Source organism: Diabrotica undecimpunctata, chromosome 4 (assembly GCF_040954645.1).
Source record: "Diabrotica undecimpunctata isolate CICGRU chromosome 4, icDiaUnde3, whole genome shotgun sequence".
NCBI classification, from domain to species: Eukaryota; Metazoa; Arthropoda; class Insecta; order Coleoptera; family Chrysomelidae; genus Diabrotica; species Diabrotica undecimpunctata.
Window position 1 is genome coordinate 32,915,766 of NC_092806.1, and position 19,625 is coordinate 32,935,390.

Sequence of the window (19,625 nt, forward strand, 5' to 3'; positions counted from 1 at the left end):
AGGCAAGACTGGATTAGTTTTATTATGGCGACTTGAGTAGTTGCACGCCTGAAGTTTAAATATCGCCAAATGTAAACGTGTATAACAAATAAAAATTATAAGTACGGGTTGTGATAGAAGCAATAATAAACAATATGGATTTCACTAAAGAAGAGTGCATAGCGTTTATAGAGAATGTAAGACAAAACGAACTACTATACAACCCGAAGCACGAATTTTATAAGAACAGAACTGAAAGAGAAGAAGCTTGGAATTGTATTGCAGGTGTTATAAATAAACCAGGTCGGTAAAACAGAAATCACACAATTTTTAAATGATACTTTTATTAATTGAAGATTACTTGATCATATAGCCTGACGCTTGTGACGTGCCGTTATCCGTGCGGACGTCAAGCGACTATGCGGTGTTGTCGATACTGTACAGGCGTGTAACCTGGTAATCTAATGTTAGTGGGTTATAATGTATGAATAAACTTGTAAAATATAGAAACAGAGATAAGGTACCTATCGTCTGGTCGCGATAATTTTTTTTTTATAAATTTTACATAAGCTTATTTTCTATCGACCTTATTATGTCGGTTTGTTAACGGAATAAATATAGTCCAGGAAATGATAGACTCATATAAATTACATTTTATGTAAATCGTACTTTATAATAAAGGATATTATAATGTACATATTGGTTTATGGGTTTCTTACTGAAGCTCAAAAATAAAGCTCCAAAATACAGTTATATGTTGAAATATGAAATAAAATTGATATATTATGTCATTTAATTTTAATCATTCTTCGCGTTGTAGGTATCTGCTTATAGATGTTAAGTTTTATTGATATTTTTAATAATAAGATAAATTGTAGATATACGAGTACCTACTAATTTCTTAACAGGATAAGTGCTTGGTCAATTTTCGGTATCTTCTAAACTGTTACACCAGGGTTTTTTTGTCGCCCAATGCTTGTTGTTGCAATGCAATATTGTTGAATTATCTTACTATTCTGTTTTGCGCCATTCTATCACTTTGTTTATTACATTCTATTTTTGTAAATATTAACGGATCTGTATTGCACTGCTTTCTAATGTTGTCATCTCTTTCTACCATATAAAGCTTTGCCGATTATTCTTCTTAGTATTTTCATTTCAGTTGTTTTCATTATTCGTTTGATTCTAATGTCAGGTATTAGGCCTTGTTTTCGCAGTGTACTCATAATGGCGCGTATTATTTTCTTGTACACTTATAGTCCAGTCGTCAGAGGTTTAGCTCTAAAACCCTCCTCGTAGGGAGGTAAAAACGCAAAAAAAATCAATTTACCAAGAATCTGTACGCCTTAGAAAAAAATGTTTCAAATAAAAAATGTAGCTGAGATAATTTTGAACAAAAATGTTTATTAGCACTTTTTGCATAAAATGAACCGTTCTCTCAGAAATAATGCTTGAAACGACCGGAGATTTTGAAGGTTATTTCAGCGCGCGAAATCAATTTTTTAAATAAAATTTATATTAAAAAAAATCGATAGGTATCTTTTGATCAGAGTGTCCTATCGACAAAATACAAAATGCGTTTTAAAAGTGAAGATCCAGATTTCGTATGTAATTTTTGTATTTTGTCGCAAATGAAGTCAGTTTCTATAAAGCTGTTCAATAAATAAACTTTTCGCGATTTTTGCCATTTTTTACGATTCTCTTGAGGTCAATAAGATTTATTAAATTTATTGATCGGTCGTAGTGAAATTTCCATGGTTGAGATCAGTCTTCAAAACCTATAACATGAAAATTCGATTTTGATTTTTGGCAACAAATATGAGGTATTAAAAATATGACTAAAAACGCAGAATTTAGACTTTTAAATTGCGAATGATTACACGTCACGGGAAATGTCTCCAAGAAGACGGTTTTTGGTGTAATTCACAGCAGATGTTAAGTACTTTTAAAAAACGTACTAATGTAATTAAAAAAGAGCAGTTTTAAACGTTTTATATGGTTTGTAACGTGAAAGTTTAAATTCAGCGTTTTTTAAGTATATTTCAAATGCCTCACAATTGTTGACAAAAGTCAAAACTAAAATTTCATGCTATAAGTTTTGAAGATCAGGTTCTAGTTATGGTGGCCGGTCAATGAAAGGAATACCTTGTATTGATCTTATGCGAATAATAAAAAATGGCAAAAATCGCGCCACGTTTATTTATTTAACACCTTTATAAAAACAGTCTATTTGCGGCAAAATACAAAAATTGCATACGAAAGCTGCACTCTTTACTTTTAAAACACATCTTGATTTTTGTCGATAGGATACTCAGATCAAAAGATATTGATTTTTTACCGTCGAACTGATACAAATTTTAATAAGCATTGATTTCGCTCGCGTAACTGACATTTAAAATCGCCGATCTCTTCAATCGTTGTTTCTGAGAGAACGGTTGATTCTACACAAAAAATGCTAATAAACGTTTTTGTTTAAAATTATCTTAGCTCCATTTTTTATTTGAAACATTTGTTTCTATGGCGTATAGATTCTTGGTAAATCGATTTTTTTCCGTTTTCCCCCTGTACGTGTGAGGTTTTAGAGGAAAGACCGGGGGTAAAAGTAGTGAACATTTTTGCATCTTTTTTAGCGTCCTAAAATTGACATTTTAGGCAAAATTCAGCTTGTTCGTTTGATTTTTAGAGATTCAGTGGTATTTTCGTCTCTGACGACTGGAGTGTTAGTTTAAATCTACATTATTTTCTGCATATTATGTAGTTTGTACAACTGTATTATATTTTGTAGCTGGGCGTCTTATTTCACTTTCCGTATTGCTTTACGGGGATATCACCATTCCATATAATTTAACTTAATTGTTTGTTCTATTAATTTAACTTCAACTTCCGATTTACACCATAGTCTTTAGAAATGGTCATACATTTTGTTTTTTCAGTTGGTATTACTATATTTAGACTTTTCCCTTTTGCTTTAATATTATGTAATAGCTTTTGAAGATCGTCTTCATTCTCCGCTATCATCTTAGCATCTTCCGCACAACGTAGTGTTTTCACGTCCGCGTTCCCCATTTTATATCTTTTTCTTTTGTGCACTTCCATTGTTACCTCATCCATAATGGTATTAAATAGTAATAGGTTTAGTGAATCATTTTGTCTGATACTACTGCATACTTTAATGTTTTCTAAACCCACCGTTTACTCGCGTTAATTACGTTATCTCTTAGTCCAGTCGTCAGATATTTGATCTCTAAAAATCATACAAACAAGCTGAATTTTGCTGAAAATGTCACTTTTAGGACTCTAAAAAAGATGCAAGAAAGTTTGCCACTCCTACCCTAGGATTTCCCCCTAAAACCCCGTGCGTACAGGAGGAAAAACGGAAAATATCGATTGTGTAAGAATTTGTACGCCGTAGAAAAAATATTTTAAACAAGAAATGTATCTTTTGAACAGAAATGTTTATTACCACTTTTTCTGTAGAATGAACGCTTTTCTAAGAAACAACGTTTGAAGCGACCGACGATTTTGATTGCCAGTTACGCGCGTGATATCAATTTTTTAAATAAAATTTATATTAATTCGACGGTAAAAATTCAACATCTTTTGATCAGTGTTCTATCGACAAAAATCAAAATAAGTTTGAAAGGTGAAGAGCGCAGCATTCGTATGCAATTTTTGTATTTTGCCGCTAATGAAGTCAGTTTTGTATAAAGCTGTTAAAAAAATAAATCTTGTTTGTGTAAATAAATCTTGTTTTAATCAAAGAAAATGCAGAAATCGAGCACAGTTTTTATTAACTCTTGCCCAAGTACTTTCGCTCCTAGACCATATTCAGGAGCATTTTGTCAAAATTAGATTATCCAACAATATATGGAGAATGTCATAAACTTTAAATGATACATTAACATAACACGACACAAGCACAAACAGTTTAAAATTATTAAAATCGATGAAGTTACATATTGAGTGGCATCAGGACAGATAATGGTTCCTGGTCTTAACGGAAATGTTAAAGTCTGATGTCTGTCAATATGTAGCTTCGTCGATTTTAATAATTTTAAACTGTTTGTCCTTGTGTCGTGTCATGTTAATGTTACGCCATTTTTGCATTTTTTACCACTCCCATGAGATTTATAAAATGTATAACATACTTCCATCGACCGGTTGCTGTAGAACTTAATTTTTAGAACCCAATCTTCACAATCTATAACATGACATTTCGATTTTGAGTTTTGCAACAAATATGAGGCATTTTAAATATGCCTAAAAACGCTGAATTTAAACTTTCACATTACGTCTTGTAAAGCGATCTTACGTCACGGGAAATGCTTCGACGAAGATGGAATTGGGAGTAATTTGTAGCCTAAGTTGTGTAGTTTTGAAAAACGTTCTTGTGCAATAGAAAATGAGTTTTAAACGTTTTAGATCGTTTGTAATGTGAAAGATTGAATTCAGTAATAAAATTTCATGCTACAAGTTTTGAAGATTAGAGTCTAAAAATGGCAATTCCATAATGGCCGGTCAATGGAAGTGATAAATTTTATTGATTTCATGAGAATCGTAAAAAATTGGAAGAATTACGCAACGTTTATATATTTAACAGCTTTATAGAAACTGAATTCATTTGCAATAAAATGCACAAACTGCACATAAAAGCTGTCTTCTTCACCTTTAAAACGCATTTTGATTTTTGTCGATAGGACACTCTGATGAAAAGATATTGAATTTTTAGTCGAGGTAATATAAATTTTATTTAAAAAATTGATTTCACTCGCGTAACTGACATTTATAATCGCCGGTCGCTTCAATCGTTGTTTCTGAGAGAACGGTTCATTATACAGAAAAAGTGCTAATAAATATGTTTGTTCAGTAAAGTTTGGTAAAAATTATTTCAGCTATATTTCTTGTTTGAAATATTTTTTTATACGGCGTACAAATTCTTGGTGAATAGATATTTTCTGTTTTACCACCCCTGCAAGGGAAGAGCCGGGGTTAGACGTAGCAAATTTTTTTGTATCTTTTTTGGGTTCCCAAAATTGACATTCTCAGCAAAATTCAGCTTGTTCGTAGGATTTTTAGAGGTTCAGTGGCATTTTCGTCTCTGACGACTGGAGTATCTATAAATTCCTTTTAAGTTTTGCGGAATTTCCCTATTGGACAGTAATTCGATAAGGTATATATGTAGCTTTGCAATGGTATTCATTAATGTATAAATAGTTTAAATCAATTTCTTTCGATGTTATATTATAGCGAATTTCAGTTCAAAACTTTTTATATCAGAATGGCTATTTAAAAAAAATATATGTTTTTGTTTATTTAAAAAACAAAATATGTTTAAAATATCAATATCCGTGTTAGACAAGTCGCTTATACATTTAGAACATACTCTACAATATATCGTGGGTTTGATGCAAAAAATAATTAATTCAAAATAGTTTAGTTGGAAAAAATGGCATGTAAAAAACAGTAGAGTGTTGTATGCCATCGAAGTCCTAAAAAATGTTGTATTTGCTCATTTTTAACTAATAAATGAGGTTTTTTGTATCGATTTACGATAAAAACAAAACTAAAAGTGTATATACAATCGGTTTAAAATGTGCGACCACGTTGTCCGATATCTAGAGTACATTGTCTTCGATCTTCCCATTGTACATTCTCTGAGTTCCTCACATTCATGACTTTATGAATTCCTCGTCCAAGTTCATTTTGGGCGTTCCCATAATTCAGTTTAAGTCATTCTTTAGGTAATGAAATCCCATTTGTGATCTGATATTTTCATTCCTAATTTTCTACCGTTCTTGAAATTCTAACCGATCTACTAAATATATTCATTTCAGTCTCTTGTATTATTCTTTTATGTTTTTCTGTTAATCTCCAAGTTTCTGAACCGTATAAGAGATTAATTTCTTTCCTTTCCTGTATTACTCTCGTTCTTATTTCTTTGTCGTCTGAACCTGTTTTGTCCATTGTAACCCTTCTTCTTTTTGTCTAGAGGTGTCTCTTCAGTTAGTGTTCGTTTGAAAACGTCCAGAAGAAAACCAAAAGCTCTTCTAAAGTTCCTCATAATTACAAGATCGCTAATTGCATTTTGCCACAATGCATATTTCTTCTTTTTCTTTTTGTGTACACATGATTGTGTTTTTCAATGTGCTGAATGAATTGTGCAATGAATTTGTCGTTCCATATTTTTCGTGGTTTTCTCATTGTTCGTCTTCCTATTGAGAACCGCCTGTCGCCCTCTTTACTAATACTCTATTGTCATTCGGCTTATATGATCGTTTCATTTTACTCTTCTATTTCTTACCCAGTCCTTGATGTTTTCCACCTTGCATCTCTGTCGTATATCTCTACTTTTAGCTCTGTCCCATAGTGTCTCACCATCGATTTTTCTAAGAGTTGTCATGTCTGCTGTTTCTAGCATTCTTTTTATCCTCTCCGTGTCATGTCGTGTTTCTGTCGCATATGTCATTATTGATCTGATGACTGTTTTGTAAATTCTGCCTTTCGTTTCTTTCCCCATATTTTTATTTCTCCATATTGTTTCATTTAGGCAGCCTGCGGCTCTGTTTGCTCTATTCACTTGATTTTCCACTTCAGCTTCAAGCTTTCCGTAAAAGTGTTGCCTAAATATTTAAAATCCATCACTTGTTCTATTATCTGGTCCTCCAGCTGCCTTTTGTATTTTTTGGGGAAATTAACATAATAAATTTTCTGGCGGTTATATTGAATTGGTGCAGCATAAGTTGTAAATCATCTTCACTTTGAGAGAGTAGCTCTAACATGCGTCGTCTGCTTAGCAGATTATTTTAAGTTGTATTTCTTCCATTTTGTATCCTGTTTTAGTTCTTACTTTTATTATTATTTCATCCATGATCAGGTTGAACAATAGAGGACTCCGGGTATCCCCCTGTCTTATCCCATTGCAGCTTCAATTGGGTCAGTTAGTTCTTCTTCTACTTTTACTTTTGTCTTGTTGTTCTGGTAGATATTTTTGATCGTTTTGATTGTTCTTAGAGGTATCTCTCTTGCGTACAATAAGGGGATAATATCCTTTAATTTGATCCTGTCAAATGTCTTCTTAGGTTGTTAATTTTAGTGTTGTGTTTAGTAAACGAATTCCTCTGTATTTCTCCGGGTCTAATTTATCGCCCTTTTTGAAGAAAGGTATTAAATTGCTTGATCTCTATTCTTTTGGTATTCTGTCTTGTTCTATTATTTTTTGAATTAGTTTTAATAGTTGTTTGGTCAGATCTGGTTCTCCATACTTAAGGAGTTCTTCCGGTATTCTGTCCTCTCCTGGTGATTTTGTATTTGTTAATTTCCTTAATGCTTCCTTTACCTCTCCCTCCTCAATGCTTATTTCTTCGTTTGTCGTCACTTCTGGTGTTCCTGGTTCATTATCGTCATCTGTAGCAAATAGGGATCGAAAGTAATCTGCCCATATTTCCTTATGAATGTGTTTCGTTTTTATTAGTTCGTTGATCTCTTTTCTTTGTCCTCTGATCATTCTCCATATTTCTTTTTGTGTTCCATAGAAGTCGTGTTCCGTCTGTTTTGAGAAGCTCTGTTTCATTTTTGATTCGTTTATAGTGGTTGTATGCCTGTTTTGTTTGTTGTGTTCTGTATAGTAAAAAGGCTTCCTTCTTTTCTTCACATTTTGTCTTGTTTTCTTTTTTGATATGTTAGTGTTCCTTAATTTTCTCTCTCCAAGTGATTCTGTTGCTGCGTTAATTATGTTATTTTTGAGTTTTTCCCAGCTTTCCTTGATGTTAACGTGATCTAATACTTCATTCCCAGCGATCTTCTCCGATATTCTTTTTCTGTACAAGTATTCCGTGGATTCCGTATTTAGTCCTTCGACTTTGATTTTTGTTTGTGTTGGTGCCGCTCTCTTGGATGTGAAGTATTTCAGGATGCTTCTTATTTTACATAATACTAGGCTATGGTCGCTACCTACATCTGCTAAGAGGAGGCTTGTGTCGATTATTTTTGATGGATGTATATCTCTACTGCCTTGTCATCTGCAAATTTTAAAAAACTTAAATACTGTTCTATCTGTTAAAAGTATTCCCATTCTGGAACATTTACTTTTCGATTTTAGTAATTCTTCTTTAGTATGGATTTTAAAAGTGTTGGAGATACACAACGTCCTTGACGTAATCCCTTGCCCACGCAGAAATCTCTAGACAGTTTGTTTTCTGTTTTTATTTTCAAGGTAGAGTTTTTATAAAGGTTTTTGACATCATTTATGAGATTCAGATTAATGTACGTGTTTTGTAATATCTTCCATAGCTTGCTAGTTGGTATATTATCATAGGCTTTTGAAAGATCATTTAAATGGATGTGCGTTTCTAAGTTAACTGCTGTTCTTTTCTTTATTATCTATTTATACAGAATAATATTATGGGCATGAGCTTCCGCCATAAAAATTATTTTCATGGCAGAGTACATGAAAGAGTGTGTCAGTTCCTTGTGAAAGTGATACGTTATGGTATACCTCTAATTTGACTGATTTCACCTTTTCTTGCTCTGCTAGTTTTAGCAAAACTGTTTCAACCGTTCGTAGAATAAAATCCCTTTTTCGCCCAATTTTTTTAAGGCTCAAATATTCTCTGCTCATTTCTTTTCTTTCTTCTTAATTGAATTTGTTCTGCATTTAAGCCTGCACGAATTATCTCAAGAAATGGATTGGGTGTTTTTGGAGGTATTGGTAGCCGTTCTTCAGTAATATTACTCAATATTAACTCAATTATTTTGGTACTTCGATTCTTCTTCTTTAAAAGTAGTTGGTATTTATCACCTCTCTTAATGCCTTTAAGGTAATGAAGTTTTTTCTTTTTAATAGCTATTAAAACTTTCTTTTTTGTTTTTGTCTTTTTTCTTACCTCTAACACCTCGGTATTGGTGATTCTGTCTCCATGAAATTAGTAATATGGTACGATATAACCAGAACTCAAAAGCTTCTATTTTCTTAATGTAGTTCTTCTTTAGTGTCTACGATTCCACTCATTTGAACTCTTAGCCTCATTGGTTGTCGTAGTCGTGCAAATATTCCTGGTGTTTTCTTATTTACTTATATATATAAAAGTGTTTCAGTTTAAATTGGCTGAAACTTTGCAGAGAGGTAGTTTTGGTCTTACTGATCAAAAGTTTTGAGTGCTCCAAGACTCGGAAATCAATTGTCTCAGTTAGTCTGAGTTATATAGCTTTAAAATATCGGTTTTTAGTCCATTTTTCAAAATCATGAATTTGGAAAAGTCCCGTCTCACACATTCAAAATACGGCCCCTAAATCTCAATAAATACGAATATGGTATCGGAATATTATTTCTTAATGTTTCCCTGTCAGAAACACAGTGGAATGTCCTGGGTAGGATATCCACGTGGATATCCCGGTGGAATATCTCGGCACCTACATTTTTAAATTCATTATTTTGAAAAATTGCCCAAAAACGACATTTTGGCACAAATTACAGGAGATTTATTTTGTTTAGAATGATCCAAAAAATTTAAAAAAACTTTGCCCGTGCCAACAAATTTTTACAGTTTGTTTAAAAACAATTGTTTAAAAAAATTTCAACAACTTTTCGCCTGGGCTACCTCATGAACCTTATTTTGGGGTATCTCATGAAAGTGATTATGTAAAAAATCTCATGAGAATATTTTCCGAACAAATCCCAGCTTTTCGCCTCGTCTACTTGAGAATGTATGAAAGCCATGAAAACTACGCCTTAAGATGCTTCTATTTTTTTTTTCATAAAAACGGAGACTCATATGGAAAGAAAAGAAAAAAAATTTTTTGTCTCAAATTAAACGAAGAATTCAAAAATTATATTTAATTTGACTATTTTAAAAAAATTGAGACCATTATCTGTATTCACGCCAATGATGAATATAAAATTCCTAATTGTATGTCAAAAAATGCGCAATAGCCAAATCTTTAAACTCAGCAAATTTGGACCCCAAAATATGAAAAAACCGCGGAGCATTTAAAAAAAGGGTGCGTTTTTGGGAAAAGGGTGAATTTGTCGCTATGCACTAGGGTGCATTTGGGTGAATTCTATGCAGTTTTATTACATATACATCTACAGAAAAGTTGTTCAAAATTAAATTTCCAACCGAAATGTCACCTTTTAAAGTCAAAAATAATTTTTTTTGACAAAAATATATTCATAAAACGAAGCAAAAACCAGGTCACACGCGAATTTTCTTTTTTGGCCCATAACTTTGTTCTACGTAGTTTTAGGTATATGCAGTGTTGCATTTAATTGAAATAAAAATCAATTATCTTTAAAATGGCCTATAGTAGAAAGTTCTAGAACTAATTTTAAGCAAGACACTGAGTGATTGGACTATATAAATAATTTAAATGATGTGATAAACGCACTGAACACGCGTTTCATTTCATTAATTTCTTTTCATATTAGTATTGAGCGAACAATTTTACATAAGATAGAAATAGAGTATTTTTCAACTATCCTCCCTTCCATGTATATAGAAAGGTACATAGCTTCCGGACTATTACGAATGGTGGAGCTACCTATGAGCGAACGCGGTACTACCGTGAGTACTATTACCATTACCAATACCAATCACAGAAAGTTGGTTGTTGGTTATTTCAGATTTCAGTTCAGAGTTGTTCGGTGGTTGGTGGTTGGTTGTTTTAGAGCCAGAGCTTCAGTCAGAGTTCGGTCACAGTATATTGCTAAAGAATTCTTTATTAAGCAATATACTGTGGTTCGGTGTTGGTTCAGTATTGTGCGAGCTGTTAGCCCCAGTGACATGTAAATTTGTGATTGATTTACATGTAGAATTAAAAGCTGACATATAATTTACAATTGTTTTGATGTAAGTAGAAGCTTAATAATTTATGCTTTTTCATTTAAATCGTTGTTGTAAAAATCGATGTCCTTTAGGAAGGACAAACGTACTTCATGACACACACAGTTAGAATAAAATTTTTAGTTTAGTTTTGATTTATTTTTAATTTAATTTGTTATCATCGTCTGCATATTTCATATTAGATATTTTAAAAAAATATGGAGCTGCTGGAGATGTCAAAAAGTAAGAAGGTGCATACTGAAGAAATTTTCGGCTATCTGGAAAACGACGATGACTCAGTCATTGGATATTTGTTCGACAATGACGATGTATGAAATGAATTAGATAATCTGTCATAAAATGGCTTGATAATAAACTAGTGATTGTTGCATCTAACTTTGTTATTATAAGCCAACTTGTAATCTTTTTTTATATATTATTATATTGCATGCTTCATTTTTATTTATTAAATATTTAATATTAATTAATGTTTTTGGGCAGCCTTAATTTTAAACATGTTTAAACCAAACTGAATTAACTAAACAGTAAATTTTTTTTTGTTTTTTTTTGCGTATTCATCATTTAATTGCATGTTTTTTTATTTTCAATACAGTTAATCCATTGAAAAGTTCGGTTAGTTCTCATGTTTTCTTATGATGTATAACTTTATTGATATTTGATATGAAATTTAATTACTTACTTTTTTTTAAGAGTTTTTGTCTTCCCTGTTTCTTTTCTTTGTTGTTACGTATCTATTTTTTCTTGTGATTCTCGCCTCTATAAACGACCCCACCCATAATCTACCAGGACTGAGTAACGGTGCCTTCGATCAGACTGTATCAGTGTTCTAAGCTTACTTCTTAGTAATCTAGATCACATGTATGGTACAATGGCATGCCATAATTTTTCCCATCCACTTTCAAGGCATCCGCACTATTTCATTGCCTCTTCAAGACTTATTGTTCTTTATTTCTTGCACTGACCTTCGAACTTTATTTGGTGTTAAGTCCGGTATATTGCTGTTCTTGAATAGTTGGATATAAGAAATTTCTACAGTGTTCATAATTGGATCTTGATTTTTAATGATTTGTCCCTGGTCATTTTTTAGTTTTGGATGTTTTTTCTTCCAATATACACGTTCTGTGAGAGTTCTTTCAAACTTTTGTTTTCTTCGATTACTCTTCCATTATATTGTACCGTCTTAGATCCTTTCTAAACTCATTTTTAATTTTTTTGTTAAAGATTTTTAGTTTAATTTTTTTATGATCCTCATTTTCTCTAAGTGTTCTTCTTTCCTGTAGATCCTTAGAGATAGTTCCTTGAGGACATCATTTCTTTTCTGCTTCTTTCAATGTTTGAATAATATTATTGTTCATTTCATTGCATTCACAACATTGCAAGAGTATTATCTGATGTTTTGGTACAAAAATATTAAAAATTAAGAAAATGGCAGCCAATTTTACGATGAAAAAAAAGTTACTTTGCGGTGTTCATCGTAACTTATAACTGGATCATCTGTTGACAACAAGCCAAAAATATTCGTTAGTTTATGAGTTTCCCTAGGTCGCAACGTCGAGAGATTGTTCATTTTATCGTGTTTTCCAATTTTAGAAGTAAAAAACGACGAATTTTTTGATTTTTTTAAACTTTTTTGTTAAAATTTGGCTAATTTTATGTTATAAAATTAATAACAAGATGGACAATATCTCGACACTGCGACCTAGTAATTTATCTATAAAAGAAGTGTGCAAAATTTGAGAAGAATCGATCGTTAAAAAAAGCTTATTTTTTTATCGTTACTCACACAGTATCGACTATTCCAGGCCCATATAGCGACGTGCTTCCTGCTAAAATATCTAGAGCATATTTTTGCTCATGCTTTCGAACTCTGCCTCTTTTTTGTTGCACCTGCAGCCATTTTATACGCTTTATTAATTCGATTGTTATCTGCTGTGAGTGCATAATTCTGAGAACTGGACACTACTTATTCCAATTTCTATGTGAGTGCTCACTTATGGAGGCCATACACGTTAGGGTTTGCATGATGGTTTTAACCTTGCATGCACAACCGACAGGTATAACCGAGTTCCATATTACACATACACGTTAGGGTTTGCATGCACAGTTTTGCCATTAACTCTTCTGTTAAAGCTACGTAACGGTGTGTGCAGGACGCCTACGGTACTTTGTGCAGTATTATATACCTACCAAACTATGACTATGGATGACAACGATGTGATAGCTGTACTTGGCTTAAGACTTATTCTTCAGAAAAGAAAAAAAAAAGATAGATCGCACTGAATGGTCTAAACGCTGGTTATTAAAAAGAAAACATTTCTCCCACGTAAATTTAATAAATGAATTGAGATTTAAACCAACAGATTACAAAAATTATTTACGAATGGATGAAAAACTTTATTTAAAACTATTATCTTTGATTACTCCGTTAATACAAAGTCAAGATACTGTTATGAGGAAAGCAATATCAGCACCTGAGAGACTAGCAGTAACATTAAGATTTCTTGCAAAAGGAAGAACATACGAGTGTCTCAAATATTCGGCTATTATATCACCTCAGGCTTTGGGCCGAATAATACCTGAAACATGTGATGCTATGAGAACTATGCTAAGGTATGCTTGCAAGCAAGCAAAATCGAGCGGCATAAAATATGAATTTTCATATTTTCTCGGTTGCATGTACATGCACCGATAACTGTACAGTTTTATCACATACACGCTAGAGCTTGCCTGTCGGTTATGCATGCAAGATTAAAACCATCATGCAAACCCTAACGTGTATGGCCTCCATTACTTTACTCATTCACCTCACTCACCTCAATCACTCACCGCACTCACCTTAATCACTTACTTCACTTACTCAACTCACTCACTTCTACATGCCTATAATTTCTCAATTTTGCTCCGACCACTCTGAAATTTTAACTGAATATTCTTTAAGAATTATACTATCGAATAAAAAAAAATAAAAAAAAACGCAAGAAATACCCTACCCCCTTAATATATATGATCGCTTTCTGTTGAAAATTTATTCAAAACTGTTATATCCTGTACTATATCTGTCAAATTAGATATTATGGAATCAATATCATTTTTTATTCTTCGGTTCGAACTTTTCCTTATCCACTTATGTTACTGTTTTTTTTTAAAATGATTTCATCACAAAGAAATTCTCCTGATGTACAAGTACTAGTAAGAAGTCAATAAGCGTGCTACCTCTCACATTTCTCTCACCAAATCCAAAGTTCTCCATAGAGGATTCTGCCTCATCTTGTTTGAATCCTAATTTGGCATTTAAATCGCCAATTATCATTGTACGAGTATTTGAATTTTGTATAGCTGCTCTGATATCTTCATAAAAGTATCTTGAATTTAGTTAAAGAATAAGATAAATGACTTTTTATTGTAACTATATTTGGTATCCATTTTTTATGGACTAGAAAACCAACATATAGAGATATTGATCACAAAATTGACAGTCCCAGTATATATGCTGAACAATTGATATGCATAAGGTGAAGTGAGTAAAACGTCGAGTTAGCTGACCTCTCTCGCAATTTCTCCATTCAATTAGTGTCGTATCTTCAAGATGTTAGTAACTGCTAAGTGCTCTAGTCTGTTTTTCAGACATACTCCCTCCCACTACAAATCATTGCAATGATTTACTTAGCCAATAACGGCAAAATAAGTCTTTTCCACATTTGCGTGACTAAACTTCACAATAATTGCAGTTTACTGCATGTTTGTTTTCATAACATTTCTCCTGTTCTACACGTTTGTAGTGGGTTTATTGTTAAATTATTTAAATAAAATGTTACTTTAAGGTTATCATCACTATAAAGAAAACTAAACGCATTTTTTCTTTCAGTTACGGTTTGCAAAAGGAAATGGAGACATCTGCGGGATCATTTTCTTAGAGGTCATGTTAAACGAGGGAATGCTATGCGGACCTGGGCCTATTATGAAGCGCTAAGTTTTTTGGAGTTCCTTAGACCTTCTAAGTAAGTAAATATTTGGTATAAGCAAATTTTTACGTTTGTTTTCATAATAGTCCAAGAGATAGAGCCGAAATTTTGAACTGATCAGTAATATGACATTTCTCTATTGGAATATATTCATTGTAACTGGGTTAAGGCTTTGCCTTACAGGCGGACGCGCCTCGTGGTACAGGGGGTGGCTATACAGGGATGAAGTTGTCATTTTTTTCGGAAAAATTAACGATCGATAATATGGCTGAAAATTTGCCCAGAGTAAGATCTTGGTATAACTAGACGAAATCCCAAAGGGCGGACGCGAGAGTGGATACATAAGGGGTGGCGGACAGGGGTGAAGTTGCAATTTTTTGGGGAAAAATTAACGATAAGTAATATGTCCGCCATCTTCATGGCTCATTATTTAGCCCCTAAAAACTCTAAATCCAAAAGGGCGGACAGCTGGGTTGGTACAGAGAGCCATAAAACGGGGTCAAATGTACCACTTGCCTGCGCATTTTAGGTCTCGGTAACAATTTTCAAACTGATTTTATTATGATATTTTTATACCGATTGATTTGAAAATTTGTATGCTTACTTCTGTTACTCTTCTGAAAAGCGTCATATAGATTTTTCCTCAAAATTTTCCAAAAAAATTTCCGTAAATGAAAATTTTCGTAATTTTTTGAGGTAAAATCTAATTTGTAGAATCCTTTCGATTTTCTGTAAGTTATACCATGATTTTTTTCCAAAAATTTTCAAACGATTTTTCCGATAAGAAAAAAAAGTTTAGAAAAACTTTTCTAAAACATTTGATAAAACTCTACGTTATCGTCTGAATCTTTTATAGAATATTTTGTAGTTTTAAGTTTTTTTTTTTCAAACAAGTCATTTTTTGAAAACTGTGAGAACTCACCAGACCCGTTAAGTGCCACCAAAATGTATACAGAAGAAACAGCAGAGGTCACAGACCTATTAACTAATATATACCCTTACCTAAAGGACCGAAAAATTAAAGTCAAATGCACTCGAATAAAAAATAAAATATTAAAGCAAATCAACTTAGACCTTCAAACAGACTTAGAAAGCGACGCATCAATAGAAAATTAATAACACATCATTTTCAACTCTCTAATTCAATGGAACATAAATGGGTATTACACCCATTTAGAAATGTTAAAATTATTAATTTCAAAACATAAACCTAGTCTGATATGTTTACAAGAAACCCACTTCAAAAACAACAAAGCTCATGACTTAAAGAATTTCAATTGTTTTTTTAGAAATCGAGAAAATTCGAAAATTGCAAGCGGAGGGGTAGCAATCTACATAAAAGAGGGCGAAGGATTTTCGGGCTGTATCTCGTAAATTAGCAACCCCAAATGTTATAAAACATTATTTGTGGCAAATTAAATTTTCTACAATTTTATGTATATTTATTTTTATCGTAAAATTGAAAATAAACAAAAATAACTAAAAATTTTTGAGCAAATTTCCTTTTGGGCCTTATAACTTTTTTTCTGGTCATTTTACAATAAAAAGACATCGGAGCAATTTTATAGAGGGTTTTAAACGAATAATTTTCAGTACAAATGTGTTTAATTTCATTAATTTTTCTGGGTTCTACAGCACTCCGAAATTGACCGGGTTCTTGAATATTCATAAGAATACGATAAAAACGAACCAATAGGCGTAGTTTTTTATGATATATTTTTTTATTCATATAATTTATTATTTTGTTAACATTTTTATAGTATTATTAGTTTAATATCGACCTTTTTCCCGACCACCTATCAGGTAGAGTCTGAAGGCGCGTTTTTTTTTAAGTGGTATCCCCATTCGGCCTAATATTGAGCATAATTATATACTTGAAAAGTTATTTTCCACCTATTGTTTTTTCATTTTCTTTGATGGTCAAGGCTGCGGTTCAAGATTTTCATTATGTCACTGCAGGTTTCACCAGAACAATTGAGGCACACTTCAGAGCATTTGCGGTGCTGGAGTTTTGAAAGTTTTGATTGGTATCCAAATTTTTCCAGTACCAAGCTTCAAGGTCGCAGTGTTTTCTGGTGATAAACTCTAACACTGTGGAAACGAGCTGCATCTTGTGTGGACGGAAGAGATGATAAATTAAATGTAATGTTAAATGTCACCGTCATGGCGAATTGTTTGTATTTCATGCTGTTAGAGAATCATTTATATTTCCACCATATAAAGAGACGAAAAAATGTTCGCCAGCGACAGTGGGCAAAGTTTTCTCGGCTTTCTCACTAAGAACTAATGCTTTCCACTAGTTAACTCAGGAGTTTAATACAAGAATGTCAATGTACTCTGCTACGACAGTCACAGAATGCTGCAAGCGACGGATGATGACTGTATCTGCATCGATTCAGGCTAGTCGACACTAAAACCTACTTCTAATGAAGCAGTTTTGATGTCTATTAAGTTTGTTTTGTTCTTTTCATTACCAAGAAATGTATCTTGGAATAATATTGGTATGGTGCTCTTATTAAATTTTATCTCTGTCTATTGGTGCTTTTTCGTGCGACGCAAGCGCACGAGGGATGCTAAGTTTTGTGGTGGCGCTATGGGTTGATAATAAATTAATAACATAAGAAATAACATAAAACTAGGTCTAATGGTTTTTTTTTATCGTATTTTTACGAGTAATCAAAACCCCGGTCAACGTTGGTGTGCTATAAAATCCAGAGAAATTAATGAAATTAAACAAATTTGTAGTGAAAATTATTTTATGAAAAACCCTTTATGATTATTGCAAAATTACCAGAAAAAAAGTTATAAGGCCCAAGAGAAAATTTGTTCCAAAATTTTTAGTTATTTTTGTTTATAATTGTTTTATTTTACCATTAAAAGTAATAGAAATAAAGTTGTAGACAATTTAATTTGCTACAAATAATACTAATACAATTTTCTGTAGGATTGCTAGTTTACGAGATAGAGCGTAAAAAACCTTTTCCGTCTTTTTCCAAGATGGCCCTACAAACTTGAACTTAAGAGGCTACATCAGCGCGTCATCAAGACGGAGAACGCGTTCCAAGATTGTAGCTTTATTTTTAATTTTGAATATTTTGTCGAGATATTTGGCACACATATACGTAATGTAATAAAGAATGGCGGTACAGATCCCAATTTGAGAAATATATTATGTGGAAATTACTCTGTAATTAAATAAAATATTACAAAAACGAGTCTGTTCCGCCATTAAGAAAAACAAAAAAATACACTTCTTCAAATAAACTTTTTTATCCTAGGCCTAGATTTTGTGTAATATTGGAATTACTAACATCGATTATCTGTAACAAGAAATCAAACTTAACTGAGTGATTTGGCAACAGAGAAATAGTCTCCGCCACGCCATCACATTTGCACATCTCTGTGTAAGGGATCTGTGCTCTGTTATCTCTATCTGTATCGATATATTTATGTTCAAGCTGTATCGTGTATTATTTTCTAGATATTGGAATTCGTTAGTGTTGATTCATAGTGAAGTAATGTTTGTTTAAAAATAATTTATTATAATTTGTGTAATATAACTGAGTTGACTATTTGAAAAAATAGATTATTATTAATTGTGAGTTTTATAGGTAAGTATTTTTTACGTAAAAATATTTCAAATTCTAATGCGAGCATAAAGTTTTAGGAGGATTTTTTATTCTAGAAGTATAAATATTATTAAAGAATGGGAAAAATTTCTCAAGCGAAAAATAAAGTCATGCCTTCCAAGAAAAAATCCATTAAAAACCGTGTTAAAATGCTTCGAAAATCGAAATTAAAGCCACCGCCAATTTTTTTAATGATGTAAGTATAAGCAATCTACTGTTGTCATAAATAAAAAATTGTGAAAAATTGTTTCCCATGAAAATGAAATTCGTAATAAATCTGTATTTATGTACAGAAATCCTGACTAAAGTACAAATGTCAATTTTTTCAGGTAGCTTAAATTTATTTGTGTTCTGTTTGGACCTTTAAGTGGCCGAAGGATAATAGACATTGGTTATTTTTTCCAACTAATTTTTAGTTCAGAAAATCATAAGATATTCAATTGCAATATTACAAATATGGAAGTAATATAAGAAATTAAAAAAGGTTTAATGTCAACGTTTACCCTAAAATGTAAAATGTGTAATGTTACACAGCAGATATAATCTGAAAACCCTCAAAATGTGACATCTGAAGACTTGGACATTAACTCGGCAATTACACTGGGAACTGTGTCAACTGGAAATGGGTTTTCCACGTTACAAGAATTACGAGTATCTGCTGACATCAACAACGTAATCAAGACAAATACAAACAGATACACAAAGAAATTCACCAGAAAATTAAGAAAGCAAAAGAACGTTGGATGGTGGAAAGGTGCAACGAAATAGAACAATTGCAGGAAAAAGGAGATAGTTTTGGACTACATAAGAAAATCAAAGAAATATCGAACATACACAAAAGCCACCACAGAACAAGAATACGTAACGACAGAAACGAATACATAGAGTCAGAAGAGGAGATAGCAATGGCGTGGAAAGAATACGCAGAAAGACTTTTTAATGACGAAAGACCAACACAACCAACGCGCAAACTTCCTTCCGAAAACTTATCAGGGCCATCAATAATCCGAAGTGAAATAGAATATGCAGTTAGAACCACAAATATGCATAAAGCAACAGGTCCAGATGAAATTAATATAGAAGCAATAAAACTACTAGACGAGGAGAATATCGAAATCTTGGTAAAGCTGTTCAATAGAATTTATGATACTGGTTACATTCCGCGAGAATGGCTGCAGTCATCCTTTGTGATGATCCCAAAAACAGCTAATGCCACA

The 19,625-nt window shown here is 32.5% G+C and overlaps 1 protein-coding gene across 1 annotated transcript in view; it reads left to right on the top strand.

Annotated features, from left to right (window-relative positions):
• Positions 1 to 19,625, top strand: part of LOC140439420 (uncharacterized) — a 43,073-nt gene continuing 23,448 nt past the window's right edge. The window contains exons 1-2 of the mRNA XM_072529317.1: positions 1 to 282; positions 14,683 to 14,815. Coding sequence (XP_072385418.1) covers positions 135 to 282; positions 14,683 to 14,815 — 281 coding nt within the window. The 5' untranslated portion in view covers positions 1 to 134. The remainder of the gene's footprint in view (positions 283 to 14,682; positions 14,816 to 19,625) is intronic.